The sequence below is a fragment of the Procambarus clarkii genome, chromosome 13 (genome assembly GCF_040958095.1).
Source record: "Procambarus clarkii isolate CNS0578487 chromosome 13, FALCON_Pclarkii_2.0, whole genome shotgun sequence".
Lineage (NCBI taxonomy): Eukaryota > Metazoa > Arthropoda > Malacostraca > Decapoda > Cambaridae > Procambarus > Procambarus clarkii.
The window spans coordinates 25286156-25310392 of record NC_091162.1 but is presented as its reverse complement, the minus strand read 5'-3'; the positions used below and the strand labels follow the sequence as shown (position 1 = coordinate 25310392).

The window sequence follows — 24237 nt, the reverse complement described above, 5'->3', positions numbered from 1 at the left end:
ACGATGTCTGGGTTGGAGGAGACTACTTCACACTTGGAAGGGTTCAGGACGAGACCCAGGCTTACTTCTTGCTCCCTTATTTTCCTGATATCTGACAAGAGGTGGTCTACGGTGCCAGCTATAGTGCCATCATCCAAAAACCAGATGTTGAACTCGCTGGACAAGCTTTCGGTGATTTCTTTTAAGACTAAGCAGAAAAGAAGGGGAGCAAGAGGATCACCTTGCTGAACACCTTCACATGATCTGATTTCATGTTCACCAAAGAGCAGTTTTGACTCGCCACTGTAGCACGATAGTATGAACGGGTAGAGGGGCCGGAAATGGCGATGTACGGCACAAAGTACTGCATCTCTTCTTACCATGTTGAAGGCATTCTTAAAGTCCAGTTTGAGCAGGGCCTTTTCATCAGAAATGTTTGTGATGTATGCTCGTGCTGCATGGGCAGCCGCTTCACAGCCTTGGGGGATTCCAAATCCTAGCTGGATTGGTTTCAGCAATTCAGCCGCTTGCTGGCTGACAACCCTCGTAGCAGCCTTGGCAATCAGGCGTCGGAGAGTGTTGCCAACAGCGATTGGCCTGATTCCTTCGTCCTTCTTTTTGAGAGCACAGAGGGAGGCACCAAAAAAGAGAGGCCTGATGACCTCAGGTATCTCACCAGCCAGACACATGTTGACGAACCTTGTGAGTTCCATAAGAAGATCTTGTGCAGCATCACCAACCGCAGGATTTAACATTTGCTTGATATGTTGAGGTTTTAACCCTGTAAAGCCGCCTGCTGACCCAGGTGGAAAAGAAAGGGCTGCTTTGTAGACCTCAGATTCACCAACTGTTAATGGGTCTGAAATGGTGTCGGCTGATGGCGGAACGATGTTGTCGCCTTGAGGGGCTCTGGGTGGGTGCTTGCTTTGCAGGGCCCGTGCTGTGGCTGAGTTTCGAGGAGCAATTTTCTCGTCACTGGTGAGGACTCTAATAGCACTTGCGGTATTTCCCTCTTCAATTTTCTTGGTGATTTGTGCTCTGATTTTGTACGTTTCCGGTATGTTGTTGTTACCATTTCTGCGGTGGGTGTGTTTTGCTCGGAGAGGCAGGCGAACTAGGTTGTCCCCCCTTGGGTATTCATTTATCGCCCTCAGGACCGAGGAAGCAAGTGATTTGTCCCTCCTTGGAGGGACGGTGAGGCATACATTGCCAAACAGAAGGACATTATGCCACGCTTGAATGTTTTCCGGTGCATCATTGACCCTTTTCAGAAGATTACAAAGTTTGGCTGCTGCATTTGGGCGGGCTGCTTTTGGGATGTGTGGTAATGTTTTAGCAGACGTCGCTATGATCGCTTGGGTGAGGTTCTCAGATGAGATTAGGTTAATGGGAGTCTCTTCCCTAACTGTTAATGGCAGCTGGCCATTGCTTCCCTTAGGAAGCTGGTGGGAACCACTGCATCTTTCCTCGTTGAAGGTGTGAAAGCGGATAACACCACCGATGGAGTTTATGGCGGTGTTTTTGTTGCAAACTCGGCAAAAACCTCTTTTAGGAGCAGTTGTTGGCACCTCAAGGATTGTGGAGTCCTGCCCGACCGCTGGGACCCCTTCCATTTCAACTCGGTTGGCCGAGTTAAACTGTGCATTATTCTATAGAGGGGGGCAAACACACTGGGTCATGGCCAAGCAACTGGGTGTGGAGCCAACAACTGGGTGTGGAGCCAGCAACTGGGTGTGGAGGCATCAACTGGGTGTGGAGCCAGCAACTGGGTGTGGAGGCATCAACTGGGTGTGGAGCCAGCAACTGGGTGTGGAGCCAGCAACTGGGTGTGGAGGCCGCGGCTGGGTGTGGAGGCATCAACTGGGTGTGGAGGCATCAGCTGGGTGTGGCGGCATCAGCTGGGTTTGGAGGCCGCGGCTGGGTGTGGAGGCATCAGCCGGGTGTGGAGGCCGCGGCTGGGTGTGGAGGCCGGTGGGGCGAGGGTCAGCTCAGGTAGTGAGGTGCGGGGGGGGGGGGGGGGATGGGGTCGGTTTGGGGGGGGAGGCGTGGTATCGAGTGGGCTATACACATGACACACAATATACATTCACATATATGTACATCAGGGTATGTATGACACTGAGAATATGGGGTTGGCACTTTGTTATATGTATGACACTATAAACTGGGGTTGACACTTTGTGGTGTGTATGGCACTGAGTATCGGAGTTGGCACTTTGAGATGTATATTTCACTATGGCACTATATATACATGGTATTCACTTTGTATGTCGGGGCCGCAAAGTATACACCAAACAGACAGAAATTGTTCACTATCATTCACTGAGCCCACGGGGGAGGTGGTGTCGTACCTAGTAGCCAGAACTCACTTCTCAGCCTACTATGCAAGGCCCGATTTGCCTAATAAGCCAAGTTTTCCTGAATTAATATATTTTCTCTAATTTTTTTCTTATGAAATGATAAAGCTACCCATTTCATTATGTATGAGGTAAATTTTTTTTTATTGGATTTAAAATTAACGTAGATATACGATCGAACCTAACCAACCCTACCTAACCTAACCTAACCTATCTTTATAGGTAATGTTAGGTTAGGTAGCCAAAAAAAGCTAGGTTAGGTTAGGTTAGGTTGGTTAGGTAGACGAAAAAACATTAATTCATGAAAACTTGGCTTATTAGGCAAATCGGGCCTTGCATAGTAGGCTGAGAAGTGAGTTCTGGCTACTAGGTACGACATATATATATATAATGTCGTACCTAGTAGCCAGAATGCACTTCTCAGCCTACTATGCAAGGCCCGATTTGCCTAATAAGCCAAGTTTTCCTGAATTAATATATTTTCTCTAATTTTTTTCTTATGAAATGATAAATCTACCCATTTCATTATGTATGAGGTAAAGTTTTTTTTTATTGGAGTTTAAATTAACGTTGATATATGACCAAACCTAACCAACCCTTCCTAACCTAACCTAACCTATCTTTATAGGTTAGGTTAGGTTAGGTAGCCGAAAAAGTTAGGTTAGGTTAGGTAGGTTAGGTAGACGAAAAACAATTAATTCATGAAAACTTGGCTTATTAGGCAAATTGGGCCTTGCATAGTAGGCTGAGAAGTGAGTTCTGGCTACTAGGTACGACATATATATATATATATATATATATATATATATATATATATATATATATATATATATATATATATATATATATATATATATATATATATATATATATATATTTAATGTGACGGTAAAGCGTTGGTGTTCGGCTGTTTCAAAAGCTAGGGGCAGGGCCTCGTCACATTATAGAAAAAAAAAGAGAAAAGCTTGAGCTTTCGTCTGTGGTAAGGTAATGGGAAGACGCACAAAACACAAGTAAATTAACAATGAAATTTTAATTACTTTAGAAAAACAAGACATGAATAAAGTTAAGCACATAAAATATAAAAGACAAGTCAACAAACAAAATAATATGAATAATCACTGGCAAATGAAAAGTTACGTTAAGACAAGTGAGTACAGTGATAGCAAAATAAATATTAATGGAGCTGGAATATTGGCTTCGAGCTGCCACCTCCCTTAGTACACGAAAGCCAAGGCTTAGTCTACCAGCGAGAGATGTCAACTGCAAGGAGCACTGAGATATTCTGACAATACTGAAGCACTGCAGCCCAGACATCAACTTGTGGCGGAGGGCAGGTGCGACGGGACACCAGCCAATCAGCGACAGGCAGGCCAAGGACAAGCAGTTTGCCGGTTTACGGTGGCGGTAGCTAGCAGGTGTCACTGTGTGCTGGGTACGATTTGCTCTCTGGGCAAAACATTTGGCGATACTTGCTGGACGTATCTTCTATATTATCTTTTGTTTTTACGTACTTTGTAGGGAAGAGCAGGCTCAATCTCTCTTGAAAGAGATTAACGTCACAAAATAAATATATATATATATATATATATATATATATATATATATATATATATATATATATATATATATATATATATATATATATATATATATATATATATATATATATATATATATATATATAATGATAAAGTTTACCTGTACAGGTATATATATACTTTTACTAAGTTTAACTGTACAGAGATATATATATATAGTACTAAGCCTAACATTGTATGTGTGGCATGTGTTAGACCTGAGATTACATAATTTAGACAGGATTATTGATTAAGGTCAGCAAAGGTTAGGTTTATTGTTAGTCCGCTTCACCCTTTCGTAAGCCTTGTACTCCAAAATGTGAATTTTTGGGATAGTGCAATAGTGTAAACGACCCCAGGCCTGGCTTGGGGAGTAGAACTACTACTGGAACCCTCTCCAGAACCCCATGAGGCAGGTATCTCCAGGTAATATTTATACAGTACTGTACGGGATTGTGTTGTGTAGAATCTCTTCATTTATATAATCTGTTCAGTGTACCCCAAATATCCAAGACAACTTTTTATGGCTGTCCTAACTGATGTATTGAATTGTCAGGTTATGAAGGAAGAGCTGTGCAGGTTCCACCAGCAAGATCAGTTTGGCGTGGTGTGCAACAACGGCGACCACGTTGTCTTCCAGTGTCACATGCTCAAGCCCGAAAGCAATGTAAGTTCATCCTACTCTTTTCTTAGCTTTTCATCTCTTTGATACTTGGTTTTCTTAGCTTTCGAGCACTTGGCACTAAGATGTTTATTGAAGTGTGTACTACTTGGTGATAGTGTGACTAATCTCTCAATCATTGTGTGGCTTGGAGTGTTGGGTTGCATCATTGAGTGTAATAGTTCTTGCCAGATATACATGGCACAGTCTTGGTGCACTGCCATTTAGACAAGTCTGTGTACCGATTTATGGTATTATTCATAAATAAATAGACTATTATTAAGTGTAGTGTAAAATATTAGCCTTAGGACTAATAACATGCAGAATACAGTGTAATTGTTAGGCATGCATGGTACAGGACTACAGACCTAGCTGTCAGATGGTGGTGGGGCCAGGATATTTGTGAAGTTAAAAAAAATTGTTTTGGGGAACATATAGGACATAATGTATGGTTGGATGAATAATGTACAGTGTTGGAGACAGGATATGGTGTTGGTTATTGCAAGATGTGGTGTTTATGAGGTTAGAGTGCTGGGTGGCGTGCAGGGGGGCAGGACGGTGCTGGGTGGCGTGCAGGGGGGCGGGACGGTGCTGGGTGGCGTGCAGGGGGGCGGGACGGTGCTGGGTGGCGTGCAGGGCGGGACGGTGCTGGGTGGCGTGCAGGGCGGGACGGTGCTGGGTGGCGTGCAGGGGGGCGGGACGGTGCTGGGTGGCGTGCAGGGGGGGAGGGACGGTGCTGGGTAGCGTGCAGGGGGGGGGACGGTGCTGGGTGGCGTGCAGGGGGGGGGGGACGGTGCTGGGTGGCGTGCAGGGGGGGGGACGGTGCTGGGTGGCGTGCAGGGGGGGGGACGGTGCTGGGTGGCGTGCAGGGGGGGGGGCACGGTGCTGGGTGGCGTGCAGGGGGGGGGACGGTGCTGGGTGGAGTGCAGGGCGGGGGACGGTGCTGGGTGGAGTGCAGGGCGGGACGGTGCTGGGTGGAGTGCAGGGCGGGACGGTGCTGGGTGGAGTGCAGGGCAGGGCGGTGCTGGGTGGCGTGCAGTGGGGGGCGGTGCTGGGTGGCGTGCAGTGGGGGGGCGGTGCTGGGTGGCGTGCAGGTGGGGCAGTGCTGGGTGGCGTGCAGGTGGGGCAGTGCTAGGTGGCATGCAGGGGGGGCAGTGCTGGGTGGCGTGCAGTGGGGGGCAGTGCTGGGTGGCAGTGCTGGGTGGCGTGCAGGTGGGGCGGTGCTGGGTGGCATGCAGGGGGGGCGGTGCTGGGTGGCATGCAGGGGGGGTGGTGCTGGGTGGTGTGCAGGGCGGGACGGTGCTGGGTGGTGTGTAGGGGGACAGTAAAACTAACACTAATTACAGTAAATTTATGTACAGTGGAACCTCGAGTGACGAGAGTCCCAGTTACGAGCATTTCGAGTAATGAGCAAGCCACTCACAGAAAATGTCTCGACTGACAAGCTTTTGCTCGATTAACGAGCATTCCCACTGAGTCTCGGACACCTCCGACGACAGTTTTGTTGTTGTTTTGCAAGACGAGTTTTTCCACATGACGAGCTCGGTGCCGGAACAGATTAAACTCGTTTATCGAGGTGCCACTGTACAGAGGGGCCTCAACTTAAGAATTTAATTTGTTCCCAGAGACGGGTCGTAAGTCAAAAATAAGTAAGTCTAAACAAATTTTCCTTATAAGAAATAATGTAAATTGAATTAATCTGTTCCACACCCCCAAAAATATAAACTTAAAAATACGTTGTATATTGAATACAATTTTTTTCTAACTTCAATACAGTATGTTTATCTTACCTTTATCAAGGACTCTTGTTGGCGTATAGAAGATGGTGAGGAGAGGGGAGGAGGAGAGGTGTTACTGTTTGGAAGGGAAGTCTCCATCCATTATAATATCAGGCTGTGATGACTTCTCTGGTGTACTCTCTTCCCTATATTTTGCCTGCATTCCACCAAGACCTGGTTGTGGTTCACTGCTTGTTTTTCTCATCAAAAATCTTTCCATGGAGATTTTTCTTTCCTACGTTTTAACATTTGTCGGTAGTGATGCATCAGTGTCATTAAAAAGGTTAAGGCAACGGTCTTCATCTTGATTTGGGCGAGTCGTTTCAGCAAAAGTTTGCAGTTCTTCCCATACTGCACACATTTCTTAATTGTTGAGGAAGGAACAGTCTGTACTGTCTCTTCCTACCCTGAAGAAATTTCCTGAGCTGCTGCTTGTTGCTGCCCCTTGTGAAGGGCTCTTTGGAGTTCTTCGGTGGTCAGTTCTTCGCTGTGTCCCTCCTCCAACTGCTCCACATCAGCACCATCCAACTCAAAGCCCAATTGCCGGCCCAGAGAAACAATTTTCTCAACAATAGGCACTTCAGGTTCAGGCTCGAACCCCTCAAAGTCTTGCTCTGGAACACATTCAGGCTGCAATTTTCTCCAGCCAGTGATCATGGTTCTTGGTCATTTCTTGCCAGGCTTTGTCTATGAGTTTTAAAGCACTGCAAATGTTAAAATGGTTTTCCACAACTCTTTGAGGGTGAGGTTTGTGGCATCAGTCATTTCGACACATCTCTGGAAAAGTGCCCTTTCATAAAGTTTCTGAAAAATGGCAATGATTTTCTGGTCCATAGGCTGAAGTAGAGTAGTAGTGTTGGGAGGGAGGAACTTTACTGTAACAAAACTAAATTCCTCGAACAATGAATCCTACAAGCCTGGAGGATGAGCAGGAGCATTGTCGAGGAGAAGCAGGGCCTTGAGTGGCAAACTACTGTTCTGCAGATATTTTTTGATGGAAGGGCAAACCACTTCACTCTCACTCGGTAAAAAATTGCCTTGTCACTCATGCCTTATTATTAGCCCTGTCACCCATACCTTACTATTAGCCCTCCATATCACACACACTTGGCTTTTTTGCAAATTATATATTTTTTAAAACCCTCTGATTTTCAGCACGATACACAAGCAAGGGTTTAATTTTTAAATCGCCACTCGCATTACCATACAGCACAAGAGTAAACCTATCTTTCATAGGCAATGACTACTTCTAGGTAATGTTTGTCTTCTTCGGCAATCTTTTCCAGAAGAGCCCTGTCTCGCCACAATTAAACACTTGTTGTGGTAGGTATGCCTCACTCTGCACAAAGCCTGTAAATTTTCCAATAAATCTTTCAGCTGCTGGTTTGTCTGAGCTGGCATCCTCCCAATGCCTCATAACACTATGAATGCCACTTTTCTAAATTTCTCAAACCATCCTCTGCTTGCCTTAAGCTCTTACACATCTGCATCACTCGTTCCAGGGGGGGGTGTTCTTTATAAGATCTTCATGCAAATTCCTTGCTTTTTCTCAAATGATGGCCTCTGAAATGCTATAACCTTCTAACTCCTTGCTGTGTATCCAAATTAATAATAACTGTTCAACATCCTCAAGTGTTTGTGTTCTATGTTTCGTGATTATTGTTATGCCTTTTTCTACTTTAGCACTCATAATGTCCTTTATCTTAGCCAGTATGGTGGATATCGTTGACAGATTTGTTGTACTGCATAGCTAGTTCAACAACCCGCACACCATTTTCATGTTTACTAATAATCTCTTGTTTTTGCTCTATGGTCATCCTCATGTGTGTGTTCTTAGGTTGAACCGTACCACTGACATTCTTGGGACCCATGTCATGATATATATAAGTTTTATGTTCAAAAAATAAAAAAGCACCAAAATAATTGAATTCTGTCCAAGCGTGATCATCACTAGGAGGGCGGCTCTGGTAAACTGAGGCAGGTCGGCCCTTGCCACCAGGAACCACGAGCTCGGTCGACCCAAACGCATATCAACAAAGGTCATTAGTCGAGGACACAGTCGCAGGTCGAGTCGAGACAAAATTTGTCGTGAAAAATTCATAAGTAGGAGCAGTTGTAAGTTGGTGTCACTGTAATTTAAAATTAGGGAACAAGCATGTGCATGCACGCACAAGAGGAAAGATGAGAGAGATGATGAGAGGTTATGGATGTTAAATATGCCAAAGCTAGAAGATAGAAGAAAGAGGTGATATGATCACCATGTATTAAATAGTAACAGAAATAAACATAATTGCCAGAGAAGCAGTTTTAAAAATTGAAGCTTCAAGAACAAGGATATAGATCAAAACTAAGGAAATAGTGGCTAAAAAAAATTTGAAAGTTAACTTTTGCAAACAGTGGTAGACAGTTGGAACAAGTTACATGAGGTGGTGGTGGTGGAAACCAAAACCGTCAGTAGTTTCGAAGCATTAGAACAGAGTACTGGGAAGACAGGACACCACGAGCTTAGCTCTCATCCTGTAACTTCACTGGAGTAATTACTGTACATATGCACACAAACATTGTTTCGACAACAAAATTCATGATGGCCGCCGACAAGGAAATAATACGACAGAGCTGGATTTTGGTGGATTCAGTGAGAAAAGTATTAATATGAACAGTCTGCTCAAGAAGTTCCAAAATTAGACATTGTAAACTATCATGTGGAAATAATCAGGAATTTCAAAGAAAGTAATGATCACTTGAGTAGCAAAGTATCAGATCTTGAAGGGGCTAGTGAAAGAATTATGCAAGTCAAGAATCATTGGGAAGCTAAAAGCAAAGCCATGCAGGAGGAAAATATAGTATTGAAAATAGATTTTGAAGAAGTTAAAGCAAAGTTAAAGCAACATGAATGACTACAGTAGGTTAGGTAAGGAAATCCAACAGGAAAAGAGCTCTCAGTACAGATGGAGGAAGTTACACAGGGAATAGAACAGTGCAAGGATGATATTCAACTCACCTATGCACGAGTGGCCAGGGAGAAGGAAATAAGTAGTGGTAAGGGCAGCCAAAATTTATTGATTTTCTGGAAGGTTTTTCTGGTGGGGGTGGTAGATTGTTTCATGCAGCTCTGTGAGGGAGCCAGGTGCGGACTCTGGTCCCCGGTACTTGCGTGCCTCATGATCTTTTAGTATGGAGCAATCTCTGCAAGATAGCTTCAACTAACCACTGAGGGGCTCCCTTCAAATAGAAACACACACATCCAAGTCTTACTGTGTTTAGTACACATTAGGAAGACACAGGATGAAGTAATCACTTGTTCCATCGACAGGTGTGATGCAGCAGTGGAGACTCTCCGTGTATGGGAGAGTGTCGTGCTGATTGTGTTAGATGGGCTTATAGGTTGCTGTTACTTATGTGTATCCAATGTGTGGATTAACAGATTTACATATAATTGACAGAAACGGTTAGTACTGTACTGTATATTGGCCTACGTAATATGTACACCAGTATTACATGTAAATCTGTTTGTCATAAACAGCACAGCAACCCACTACTTTGCTGCTATTCTGTCTGGTGATGTCCATAAATAAATTCATACACCAGTGAGAAACAGTTGATTTGATGATGAGTACATGGTTTGAGGTAGCTCATCAGTATTAAGCAATTAATAATAATATAATTTGTTTAAGAGTCTGGGTTTACTCAATTACAAAAATATAGATGTATTATAACTTTTTTTATATTGTATAAAAACGGGGGCAATAATAACTAAAATCAACATATAACTGCAATATCCCTTGGTAAACATAAGATAACCAAAATATTCAGATATCCAAATATTAGTTGGATAATTATACAAATTATATTATCAAAGTTGTTTTAACATTTTTATGCACTGAATCATATTTAATTAGGTTATGAGGGATGGTTTGCACAAACATGTTAATATGAAACACTTTTGGTATAATGAAGTTTTAATTAATTGAACTGTTAGGGTTATGTGAAAATTTGCTACGGCTGAATTCATGCTAGTTGGGTTCCACTGTACCGCATGTGGAGTAACTATTAAACATGCCATTTTCAGTGTGTTTGAGCAGTGTGTATCAAAGATTGTTGATAAATTATAATGTTGAACAATCTCAACATCCAAGGACGGGAATGTGTGCGCATCAATGTTGTCATTGCCTTCTAACTGTGAATAAATTGTGCTAATTGTGTTTTTTCCAGGCATATTAATTTCTTCTTTCTGCCCCTCCCAACCCGTTGGCTCAGTCTTACAAGGAAAACTGGCACATGAATCTTTATCAGCAGCAGGAGAAGCATTAATGTGGCATTGTATTATTGTTTTGTATTATTTCCTCTTTCAGGCATTGTGCTGATAGGGGAACAAGAGGCCCTGAACTGGTGATTCCAGACATGGTACTTGAAGATCTGTCTAGGTCATGATGACGTATCTTGACCTGATGCCTAAAGTGACTCCCAACCCAATCCTTACCTATCCTCTTATCCTTCTATCCCAAGGCATGTATTTGGCCAAAGCACCCGGAGATGAGAATGACAGTGAACCGTCAGTCTAGGAGTGACATTTTAAGGGCTCGCTGACAGTACATGTTTATATTTGGTCGGTTTGATTATTGGCAAATTGAACGCGTTTTATAAAGATCTGCTTTTACCCCGTTTTGTGCCACTGTTCATGGAAATGTTAAGCAAAGCCGAAATGGCATAATAATTGTAGCTCTATCAAGAATTTTGTAGGTCAAGTTACTCTCCATAGCTGAGAATAGTTTTACTTGATTTGTTTTCAATACTTTTTGTTGAACTTTATATTGATGTACATGTTGTAACTGTCCTCCTATATATATATATAACTGTTGCATAATGACCAATATCATTCCTGATATCTCACATTAATCATCACTCCATCCACACACACACACACAACCACAACCCCCATTTTAACCCCCCCCCCACATACACACAACTTTCTATAAATTCATTAACAGCAAACTAAAAGTAAGGGATACAAGCCAGAGATTGACAATGGGGTACAGGTTAACTGAGAAACACTAAATGAACAGTTCCAAAGTGTTTGTGCACAATGAGGTTTTTAGTTGTGCCAGACACAATACCAATGCCAGAAAACACCAGAGAGTTCATAGAAATGTCTCGAGATGAAGTGGAAAAATTTACTCAAGAAGCTATAAGAAGAAATAAAGCTGTTGGCCCAGATGGAGTTTCACCTTGGGTGCTGAGAGAATGTGCAATTGAGCTAAGCATTTCACTTCAACTGATATTCCAGACATCTTTGTCCACATAAATCTTGGCAGATATATGGAAAAAGGCAAACATAGTTCCAATCTACAAAAATGGTAGCCAAGGAGACCCTCTAAATTCTAGACCTGTATCACTAACAAGCATGGTAGTCAAAACACTAGACAAAATAATTAAAACCAAATAGGTTGAACACCTGGAGAGTAATGACACAACACCAACAGTATGATTTTTGAACAGGAAGATCATGTCACAAATTTACTTAGTTTTCAAACTAAATGTAACATATCAACTTGGTTTCAAACTTCAAATTAATCTAGATAAAATAAATGCTTGGAGCACCATATGGCAAATGGAATATATCATAATTAAGTGCCATGTTATGGAATGTGAAATAGAAGAAAATAGACCACACAACTTAAAAATTGTGGAAAGGAATTAAAGAACTAAGAGATATAGGGGTGGGCACATCAATACACTGGAAAAGTTACAAAGGCATGCTAGAAAATGGCTTTTGGAATTTAAAAACAAGAGTTACGAGGAGAGGCTAGAGGTGTTAATATGCCAAAACTAGAAAATAGAAGAAAAAGGTGATATAATCACCACTTACAAAATAATAACAGAAGTGACCAAATTGACAAAGGAATTTCTGAAACCAGCAACTTCAAGAACAAGAAGGCACAGATTCAAGCTAAGGAAACAAAGGTACCCAAAAAATATTAGAAAGTTTTCTTTTGCAAACAAGGGTGGTAGACGGTTGGAACAAGTCAAGTGAGAAAATGGCGAAAGCCAAAACCGTCGGTAGATTCAAAACGTTGTACGAAATAGTACGGGAAGACGGGACACCATGAGCATAACTCTCATCCTGTAACTACACTCGGCTAATTACCCCTTAGGCAATCACACTCGCACACCCCCTCTTCCCCATCGAACAATCCCCTACCCTACTATCACCACCTGATGCTCATTGCATTCACTTACCTTATTACACCAGCTTGTGCTCATTATATCCTCTGTGTATAGATTCGTTGCACATCATGTGCTCATTAAACTACCTCCTTCATACCATGATATATATCTACCATCCCTGGGATAACTTTGAGTGGCATCTTGTGATTGAAACAAGATCAAATTAAGTAAACAGAAAATTTGCTATTTTAATTACCTATAAAATGCATCTCATGAACTGTTTTCATCATGTACTTATTGATCCTGTTCATCTAATTTTTTGCCACCCCTCCCTGCAACTTATACTAAAGTCAAGAAGAATGCAGCCTTGTTGGGCATGTCTGTAGTATTGGAGTATTGCATATACAGTACCTGTAGCATGTTTTTAATTGGTAATTAAAAAAGTCAATATTTTTAAGAGCATTCCTATAAAAAGGCAATTCCATTGTTGTAATTTCTGCCATTAATTAGTTTTGGCCAGTGCATGGCAGTTCTCCGGGTGCTTTTTGGTCGTCCTCTGGAGTCGTTGTTGGCAGTTGAGGATGCTGTAATATGTCCTCGATCAGTATTGTCCTGTTTAAGGAGATGGAGATGAGTGACAGTATGAGGTCTATTTGGAGGCTAGTATTGATGGCTCTTCAGAAGATCTGGTGTTTGACATCCTTACCACATTACAGCGATGTTGCGAGGTCTTTGGCCAGATCTAAATCTGGCTTAAGGTTGGTACCAGATGCGATGTTCCTGTTGGCTGAGGCAGTGAAGGAGATTCTTGCAGTGTTTGTGTGTGTTACTGTGATGCCAAGGGGTTATTTTTGTGTGGTTATATACAACAAATTTGTGAATAATGTGCCAAAAATGATTTGGTTACTCTTAATGCAGAAATTCCAGGTGCAAGAGGGCTCAAAAATGTTACATTAGTTGAACATATTGGCCAAACCTCATCTGCTGGAAACATAAATATTTAAGCAAATTGGTACACCTTAATTATGCACTGTACTTATGGATTGGGCATGGAATATGACAATGCATTTTGTCCCTCTTGAGAAGCCTCATTCCTTGTAATATTGGTAATTTGCTGAAGTAGAGTGCACTAGTGTATCCTGTGTTAAGATGCTTTTCCTTCCTCGAGTCACACCGTGATGGTAGTGACTATCCTTTTAATTGTTTTGGTGCTTCAACGTGCCGTATCTTTGACAGGTTTTCCTGTGCGACTTCTATATAGAGGACTCGAGTGAAGACGTGCCCCGATACCTGGGATGCTCGTACATCTTGCCATCAAACATGAAAGAAAATTATGGTGTTGCAAATCTTCCAATTACGTCTCCCAAGCACATACCAATTGGGCAGTTAACAGGTGAGCCTCACAATGAATGGTCAGATGAGCTGAAGCTGTTAATATGCTTGAAGTAGTGTGATATGTTCATTAATGACCAGTAATTAAAGATGTACAGGAATGCCACCTAACCTATGACATTGTATATTTCATTATTGTGGCATTATATTTATCATTGTGAAGATAAGACAGTCAAGAACATGTTGCAAAGAGATAAGATAAGCATGGGATAGGATAAAAGTACCCTTAACAAATGGTATTACTGTACTTGTACTGTCTGTGATTACTAATGCACATCATATGGGGATAACTGCGATCTGAACTTCGTAGACATTTGCACTGGCTGAATTTCTTACATTATCAAAATTAACAAATTCACATTTTTGGTACCACAACCAACTTAATTTATATTTCAACATATATTAAACCTAAATTTACATTGTAAACATCTTCGTAGAAGTAAACTTTAATTACAATAACAAATTTCAACTTGCCTTGGAGTTGGTCTTGATTACTGAAGATATTTACAGTTTAACTAAGCTCACCCTTTAGTTACAGTGCAAGTGCTTATATTTTGCATATATATCTGTTATTTATTTCCTCATATCAGATAGTTCTTACATACTTATCCCCACACCCCACACTCACGTGGGAACGGCAATTTTCACAAAGGGCAAAGACTCGAAGCTTGTTCGTAATTAATAGAGTACATTAACTTCATTTTAACACCTCCGTGTTGCTCCTGCTGCTACCAGACAAGTCCCTGACAAAACATGATAAAAGGTTGTATTAAAAGAAAAGGAGTTAGGAAAGAAAATCTGTTAAGGACTGTCACTTTGTTATATCATGCTAGGAAAAAAACACATGGGTGGACACGTTCATAAAGTCGGAACAGGTCCACTCAGGGCATGGCACTTGGGCCACCGTATGATTTTATTTTTTTATTTTTTTATTTTTTTTTTGGGGTAGAGGGTGTCAGGAGAAAGGTGAGAGTCGGGAGGGACTGTCTGGGACACGAGGGGTATGTTGTTTTCCTTCATGATGCTTGCCACTCAATTGCCTGATTTCACTGCAGATTTCAGGACGGTAGATTTCACTGCCTTTTATGTAGCAGGCAGTCACAGGTCACAGCCAATCATGTATTTACAGTCAGGTATTCACTGTCAATCACTACCAGTTACAAGCAGTCAGGCATTTATGGCTGCAATTAGTTTTAGGTAGCCACATTGGTTGTGGCTGACTGACTGGTTGTGACAGTCAGACATTCACAGTTAATCACACCAAGAGGTCATAAATTTAAACTAGCTAAACACAGATGACGAAGAAATATCAGAAAATTCACTTTCGCAAACAGAGTGGTAGGCGGTTGGAACAAGTTAGGTGAGAAGGTGGTGGAGGCCAAGACCGTCAGTAGTTTCAAAGCGTTATATGACAGAGTGCTGGGAAGACGGGACACCATGAGTGTAGCTCTCATCCTGTAACTACACCACCACTACTGTGTTAATTGTCACTGGGACGTTAGAAAGAACATTTTCAGTGTCAGAGTAGTTAACAGGTGGAATGCATTAGGCAGTGATGTGGTGGAGGCTGACTCCATACAGTTTCAAATGTAGATATGATAGAGCCCAGTAGGCTCAGAAATCTGTACATCAGTTGATTGACAGTTGAGAGGTGGGACCAAAGAGCCAGAGCTCAATCCCCGCAAGCACAATTAGGTGAATTAGGCGAGTACACCGTCAGTCTGTCAGTCATCGTTGGTAAAAATGAGTGATGTCAGGCACTCGGCTAAGCCTTTGCCTTCCCAAGACTCCCGGGCCAATAGCTGGCAGGAAGAGCTCGCACGGTATTATGTAATTCTGTCCACACATCTAGATGTGGCTGGATGAGTGGGGAGATAGACAGCTGGGAAGGACTGGCATGGGGATGGGGGTAGGGAGAGAGTGTGGGGATGGGATGGGAGAAGGTGGTAGCAAGGAGGGCACCCATGTTATTCCTAGTATGATCTGCTTACCCTCTGTCGCTTGTCAGCCTGCCCACCCACATCTTCCTGGCTACCCTTTCGTATATGCCCTGCTACTCACTCCCCCCCACCCATTCTGTCGCCCGCCCTGCCACCCACCTCCTTACTCTACCATCTGGCCTATCACCTGCTCGTTTTGCTGCCTGTACGTTCAAATGCCTATCAACTATGCCCACCCACCTCCTCACTTTACTGCCCACCTTGCCACCTTCCTAACTACAGTACCTACATTCTCTCTCATTAGCAGATAAAGTGCTAACCCATCGTCTTATATATGTTCATTGCCAGTTAACACCTACCATATATTTTATTTCAGCACATCCTTATTGTGATGCCATGCTTAAATATTAAGTTAATTATATTTTTGTGTTAGTACACTACATGGTGGTGTGCCCAATGGAGTACGGAGGAGATATGAGTGTGTCATATGCACGCCACTGGAAGGACAGCTGGAAGGGCCTGGAGGTTGGTCATCGCGGAGCTGGAAATTCATACCATTCAGAGCCAAAGAGGTATTTTGTCTTAAACTGTAGCTTAAAAATTTGGGTTTAATTAGATTTTGTTGACTTCATTGCTTATTCTGTTTTATTAAATACAATTAAGCATTGTGCAATACATTATTGCACTTAGCTTGTCTGTTAATGTTGTTCATCCTTTCAACATCAACTGGCCTCTTGCTTTTCATTATCAGTTTTTATCATCCCTGTTATATCCTCATTTCTCAGCAAATTGGGAGGTTGTTTTCCTCCCAACAGTGTGGGGATGGGGTTGTGACAGTCAAGACATTACAGTTAATCACACCTATGATTAGGTGTACCTGTGAATGCTTGCATATTTGCAAGCGTAATATGCAAGCGTGAATACTTTTATATTATGCTTGCATAATATATGCTTGCGTAATATATGCTTGCATATTGCATACTTGCAATATACAAGTATGTCAAAATATTGCTAGGAGGAAGTGAGCAAACCCCAAAAAACTCCAGGGAAATAGTGTAGGAGAAGGGGAGCCACCGAGTTGTTCCCAGAAAGGGAGGATTTCATTATACTTAAATCTCCATTTCTGGGGTTCGGGGTCTATTGATAATTTATCGACAGATACAATGAGAACCAGGAGACTCGACATCAGCGAGCCCCTACACATCAAAAAGTTGAAACAATCAACAGCCAATTAACACGTAATTACATTCTACTCACTTCAAGACCCTGAACCGACACAGAAGCAAGAAGATAAAATACGCAATGTACCCATTGATTCATGTCCTATCACCTCACCCCCAAAAATGAATACAGTACAGGCATACCTCAGAATAAGAGTTTAATCCGTTCCTGGAGACGCCTCGCCTTCCGAAAACTCGCATTCCGAAGTTAATTTCCCCATAAGAAATAAAGGGAAATGAATTAATCCGTTCCTGACTACCCCAAAAACCCCACATCAAACTAAATTTTTATACCTAATTCATCTAAATAAACCTACAAAACTGTGTTCCAGTTATTACTTACCTTACTGTCGAGTGCTGTAGGCGTATGGAAGATGGTGAGGAGGGGGGAGGAGGAGAGGAGTTACTGTTTGGAAGGGGAGTCCCCTTCCATAATCACATCACATAACCCCATGCCTTGTAACACTATGGATACCACTTCTCTTTCTAAATTTTTCAAACCAGCCCCTGCTTGCCTTAAACTCTTTCTTATCTGCATCACTCGTTGCAGGGGTATTCTTTAGAAGGTCTTCGTGCAACACCCTGGCTTTCTCACAAATAATGGCCTCCGAAACACTATCACCCCTCAACTCCTTGTCGTGTATCCAAATTAATAACAACTTTTCCACTTCTTCAAGTATTTGTGCCGTTAATGTTCTTACTCCTTTTGCCACTTTAGCACCCATAATCTTATTTTTCTTCTTAAGTATAGTGCATATTGTTGATGTGGCTTTGTTGTACTGCCTACAAAGTTCAACAACACGTGTACCGTTCTCATGCTTCCGAATGATCTCTTGTTTCTCCTCTATTGTCATCCTCACAGGAGCTTTCTGGCCTTTATCCTTACCACTGGCTTTCTTGGGACCCATGGTGAGATATATAATAACAAATTGTATAGACAAATCACCAAAAATCCAACAAAACACTGAAAATCCGTGAGAAGAATTGATGTGGGGGTAGTCACTGAGCGCCAGACAATAATAAACTGAGGGGCGGCGGGGCGGAGGGGCGACGAACGCGCTAGGTCGGCTGTACGCGTATCAACAAACTCGCGTCCAAACTCGCCTCCCGAAGTAACCCTCGCCTTCTGAGACAAATTTTTGGAGTAAATACACCTCGCCTTCCGAAAATCTCGCATACAGGGACAATCGCATTCCGAGGTACCACTGTACAGTATAAGCATTAAATGGAGTATGTAATTTTTTTTTGAAATTGTAAGGAGTGTAAGAAGTGTCTTGCGAAATGCTTCTAGGAGTCAGACCATAAGTAAAGTGTGAAAGTGAATTTTGGAGGTTAACACTTTCGCGGGATGAGGACGCACCCCGGCGTCCTGTTTCGCCTACCCGCTCCCGCATAGTGGACATAAACTTATGTCCTCTTTTAAAATATTTGTATAAAATTCAATTTTTATCCGATTTACTTTGGGTTTGTTTCAAACTGCGCGCCATGAGGCTCTCTTTCTCACCAATAGGCTGCATGGTACAATAAGTTCATGAAAGGTTCACAAACATAACAAAAGTAAAAACATTTTGTGTGTGTTTGACTCTCACTGATATGTTCCAGCGTTGTTTTATATTTGGCGCTATCCTATCTTACGCTTTGTTGATCTTTTTTACCTACGGGCTCATAGAACATTCTATTGCGAACACATTGATACAAAAATGAATGACGTACATAGAATAATAATGTCATGAGAATGAAATAAGTATAAACTTTTAAAGCGCCGTGCGTCGTCCCGTCACCGACACCGGGTAACAATTTCACCACTTCCCACACTCTTGCGGGCGGGCCGCAATCATTATTCTACGCTTATATTCATATCACCGTGTTGGGAATTTCATTGCGAGTCCATTGATACCAAAATTAACGCTGTAGGACAAGTGTGGAGGTGATAACAATCCCAAGAGTAAAAACATTTTGTTGCTGTTGGGCGCTCACAGCGAGTCATCTTCGTAGTTATTTATTTGGTGCTGGTATCCCTATACGTTTCGTGACTTTTTTTACTGATGTTCTTCTAGAGAATTTTATTGCGAACACGTTGGTACCAAAATGAAATACGTAGCTCGAGAACTAAGGTCATGAGAGTAAAAAGAGTATACACATTTTTGTTTTTACGCTTACGCGGCAAAACGCCGGGAGCACTTACGGTTGTTTTTTTTACATTCGCCATAAGCCGGAAAGTGTTAATTTTTCAACTAACCTCGACAGTGAAGTAAAACATAAGAATATCGAAGATTCGTGTTAGAATAATTAATCTTACCCTTTCGGTCATATTCAACCACGCACGCACACAAACGACCAAAGAGCCAGAGCTCAACCCCCGCAAGCACAATTAGGTGAGTACGTACACACACACACGCACGCACACGCCCATGACCTGTATTATTGACTAGTGTAATAGTGAAAGTATTGGAAAAACTAATCAAAACTAAATGGGTAGAACACCGGGAGAGAAATATTATATCAAGACACAGTATGGTTTTCGATCTGGAAGATCCTGTGTATCGAATTTACTCAGTTTCTATGATCGAGCCACAGAGATTTTACAGGAAAGAGATGGTTGGGTTGACTGCATCTATCTGGACCTAAAAAAGGCTTTCGACAGAGTTCCACATAAGAGGTTGTTCTGGAAACTGGAAAATATTGGAGGGGTGACAGGTAAGCTTCTAACATGGATGAAAAATTTCCTGACATAGAAAAATGAGGGCAGTAATCAGAAGCAATGTATCGGACTGGAGAAATGTCACAAGTGTAGTACCACAGGGTTCAGTTCTTGCACCAGTGATGTTTATTGTCTACATAAATGATCTATCAGTTGGTATACAAAATTATATGAACATGTTTGCTGATGATGCTAAGATAGGAAGGATAAGAAACTTAGATGATTGTCATGCCCTTCAAGATGACCTGGACAAAATAAGTATATGGAGCACCACTTTGCAAATGGAATTTAATGTTAATAAATGCCATGTTATGGAATGTGGAATAGGAGAACATAGACCCCACACAACCTATATATTTTGTGAGAAATCTTTAAAGAATTCTGATAAAGAAAGAGATCTGGGGGTGGTTCTAGATAGAAAACTATCACCTGAGGACCACATAAAGAACGTTGTGCGAGGAGCCTATGCCACGCTTTCTAACTTCAGAATTGCTTTTAAATACATGGATGGCGATATACTAAAGAAATTGTTCACGACTTTTGTTATGCCAAAGCTAGAATATGCAGCGGTTGTGTGGTGCCCATATCTTAAGAAGCACATCAACAAACTGGAAAAGGTGCAAAGACATGCTACTAAGTGGCTCCCAGAACTGAAGGGCAAGAGCTATGAGGAGATGTTAAAGGCATTAAATATGCCAAAACTAGAAGACAGAAGAAAAAGAGGCGATATGATCACTGTCTGTCTGTCTGTCTGTCTCTGTCTGTCTGTCTATGTCTGTCTGTCTCTGTCTGTCTGTCTCTGTCTGTCTGTCTCTGTCTGTCTGTCTCTGTCTGTCTGTCTCTGTCTGTCTGTCTCTGTCTGTCTGTCTCTGTCTGTCTGTCTCTGTCTCTGTCTGTCTCTGTCTCTGTCTGTCTCTGTCTCTGTCTGTCTCTGTCTGTCTGTCTCTGTCTCTGTCTCTGTCTGTCTCTGTCTGTCTCTGTCTGTCTGTCTCTGTCTCTGTTTCTCTTTCCTTCAGTGTTATATATTTGTATTTATTTCTTGCAGTACTGTACTGATTTCGTTGCACACGAGTAACTAAATTTAGTTTGATACAAGTATGGGTAACCTTGAACTGTCTTCCATAATTTCTTGTGAGCACCTGGAACATTTCTCTAGAAATACTATACATGCTTATTTGTTTATATTAGTTAGTTATCCAAAATCAGTGCCTGCTTGGTTGGTCAAGAAAATCACTCACTGCATCAAAAGGATGACTTAAATTGCTAATAAACGTACATTAGGTGATCTTGACCAGACCACACACTAAAAGTTGAAGGGACGACGACGTCGAAGGGACAATCGACTTGAGAATGGTCCAGGACGGACCGAAACGTCATCGTCCCTTCAACTTCTAGTGTGTGGTCTGGTCAACATACTTTAGCCACGTTATTGTGACTCATCGCCTGCTTAGGTGATCTTTGTTGAAGTGTTGCTGGAAATTGTTATTTACCATTTTGATTTCTTTTCTGTGAGGAGTCCCTATAGCTCCCTGGAGCTATTGGGCTGATATGTGATACATTAGACCAGGGCATTAGTTTATGGCGTTCAGCTTACCTGGGACCATGAGTCGCAACTGACCCCCTCAGAGAGGCATAGGGAGCAATGGCCCCTGGAGGTCTCCCCTGTGGTTGGGGGTTTTCCTTATCTGCCATCGACTGGGGTTAGGCACTTGGAAAGGTAAGCATAAAACAAACCCCCATATGGTAAGAAAAGTATAACTATAAACTGAAGAGAGGCAGAACTCCCTCCAATCCCAAGGAAAAGAGTAAACAAGCAAACATCACACTCCTGCTTCATCACTCGTCCATGTAGCCCTCCCCTCCCCATGCCGGCTCCCTAACACTCCAGTTAGTTTGCTAATGTGGTCTGGGGTGGACGTCTTCTCTGGCTTCGACTTCCATAGGCGGTGTTTTGCTTTCGTGGCGACCTCTGCAATTGTGTTGTGTGGTGGTGGCCAGGTGTCCTCATCAATGCCATAGGCACAATCAGAGAACACTGTATAAACATCAGAGGTCTGCGGTTGTTCAACGTCCTTCCAGCGACTATAAGAAATATTGCTGGAACAACCGTGGACATCTTCAAAGAGAGAACTATACTGTTTTCTAAAAGAAGTTCCGGAACCAACTGGGCTGTGGTGGGTATGTGGGCCTGCAGGCAGCTCCTAGCAACAGCCTGGTGGACCAAACCCTCACAAGTCAAGCCTGGCCTCAGGCTGGGCTTGGAGAGTAGAACAATTCCCAGAACCTCATCAAGCAGGTATCAAGCAGTGCCGGGGCTGCATGCACTTAGGGGCATCCTTCCCTAGGTTCCCTGTGAGTACTGCCCTTGCGTGTTAGGGTTCCCTTCCCTGGTGCGTTTGGGAAACCATTTCCATAAGGGTTTTTGCTGCTTGGCATTTACCCTGCCCTTGGTGCCAGCTGGGGTTTTGTGGCCCATGTTTGGCCTTGGATAGGGAGTGGTATTGTGCTGGTTGGGACCTCAAGGTGTTGTGCAGTCTGCCTACCTATGCAGCGGCTAGTTCCTATTTTCTCTGGGGACGTTGTACTTTTGCAGGGTTTTTCTTTTTGTTTTTTCTTACCTGGTGGGGGTCTGCCTATAGTTCCACTTCTAATATTTTTGTGGCCCTCTGCTAGGCGCCAGTGATTGTACATGTCACCAGGGTTTGTGTTTTGATCTTCCCTTTGTTAGCTTTGGGTCTTAATCAGTTAGCATCACCTCGTGTGGGTTTGAAGGTTGCTGTATGCCCTTGTCTCAGGGTGACAGTCACCTCTTTTGCCTCTGTTATGCTGCCTGTTGGGTCCCTTACCTTGAGGTTACCTTGAGGTAGTTTCGGGGCTTAGCGTCCCCATGGCACGGTCCTCAACAAAGCCTTCTTGCCAGGTCAATGACACCTTTGACCTGGAGTCTTGCGATTAGTGTTCTCTGCGTGTTCTCCAGTACTATTCTGATGATATTGCTATTAGGGGTACAGGCAGCATCCGTGATGCATGTATAACTACATTTATCAGCTTGCAGTTCAGGTTGTTGCAACGTGCAAGATTGGTTCTCCCCCCCCCTCCCCCCGGGATACCCCACTTCGGTTATAGGGACCCGGGCCTGGGGGGCATTAGTTGCTTCAAATTTGGTTCAGTCCGCAATCCCTGGTTCTTTCCCTGTTGTTCACCCTGCTACTCGTCTCCCCCCCCCCCCTTGCTACTTGGGGCCCCCTGCTTTTGGCTCTCAAACATCTGAGGGTTTCAGAGTCGGCAGGGTTTAGTTAGTAATGAGACTTGGGCAGCTTCGGGGGCTGCCCAATTCGGGTTGGGACGGAGGCATTCGAGCCGGTTCCTCCTACCGAGGCTTATGCGTCCCACCAGTAAGCCCCCCTTTTTTTTCAGCCTTTCCCCTGGACTTTGTCTTTTCTTCAGGGGTAGAGGGTATAGAGGACTGCTCTGCCCCCAGGTCCTGACTTCGAGGATCCCGAGGCTGCGGGACGAGTCGACCTTGGGGGGCCTTGGCCTCCTTTGACCCCGCTTAGTTGTTGGTGCCCTCTTCGCGGAGATTGTTGTAGCAGGGGAAGGGGTTTTTCTTAACATCCCTTTGTATGAGTATGATTTGGGTTCGGCTCCTCCCCGGGTTTCCAGGGAACCTCCGCTGGGTGGTTCCAGGGTTCCTTGGCCCAGTCCTTCTGGAGATTTTCTGCCTCTTGTGTCTTCCCTAGGGAGGTTCAGGAGGCTCTTGATGCATGCCTCCTGCGAGACCCGGATTCTGCCTCGGTGATGGATCCGTCCTTATTTGAGTTCTGTTGTTGTTCCCCGTATTGGGTGTATTTTGAGGGTCTGGAGTCTTCCTGGCTGGCAGAGTGCCCATTCTTTTCGTTGGGGCATGGCATGGGTTCTGTCAGACCTGCACACTTGAGTGGTGAGAAACTTCTACCGATTTGCAGGTTTACCTGGGGGGGGAAGGCCAGTTTGAGCACCTTAATGCTTGCTTGTTTGCCCTCCCTGTGCTTTCTCGGGATGTTGGCCTCGTGAAGCTGCATGTGCAGGTTCCTATCCTTTCGTGTCCTTGGTTGCCGAGGATTTGCATGCCAGTGGGCACATGACTTCAGTCTTGAGCTTCTTTTCCTTTCTTGAGAAGTCTTCGACCTGGCTTGAGGAGGATGTTGAGGCATTAAGTACCGGGCCTTCGTCTGGCGTGCTGTCCTTGGTCGCTCGGGCATCGGCTGCACTGTTGAAGCTGTTTGTGCCTATCCTGAAGGAGGCGGTGTCTGTTCTTTGCTTCTCGCCTCGCGTGCCTTCAGGCTGTGCTCGCTTGTTCTCTGGAATCCGCTTGGGCCGTGGCTTATAGGTTTTCATCTTCGCATTGTCTGTTGCTGTTTGCAGAGTCTGCTGTCATGCAGTTTCTGCAGGCAGCTTTGTCTAGTTGTCGTTCTGTGTTGGACT

At 43.3% G+C, this 24237-nt stretch overlaps 1 protein-coding gene across 2 annotated transcripts in view; it reads left to right on the top strand.

Annotated features, from left to right (window-relative positions):
• LOC123757268 (glycerophosphocholine phosphodiesterase GPCPD1) overlaps positions 1-24237 on the top strand; it is a 182842-nt gene that overhangs the window by 83533 nt on the left and 75072 nt on the right. For both annotated transcript variants that reach the window (XM_069323819.1, XM_045740805.2), the window contains exons 7-9: positions 4473-4583; positions 13757-13913; positions 16286-16424. In XM_069323819.1, coding sequence (XP_069179920.1) covers positions 4473-4583; positions 13757-13913; positions 16286-16424 — 407 coding nt within the window. The remainder of the gene's footprint in view (positions 1-4472; positions 4584-13756; positions 13914-16285; positions 16425-24237) is intronic.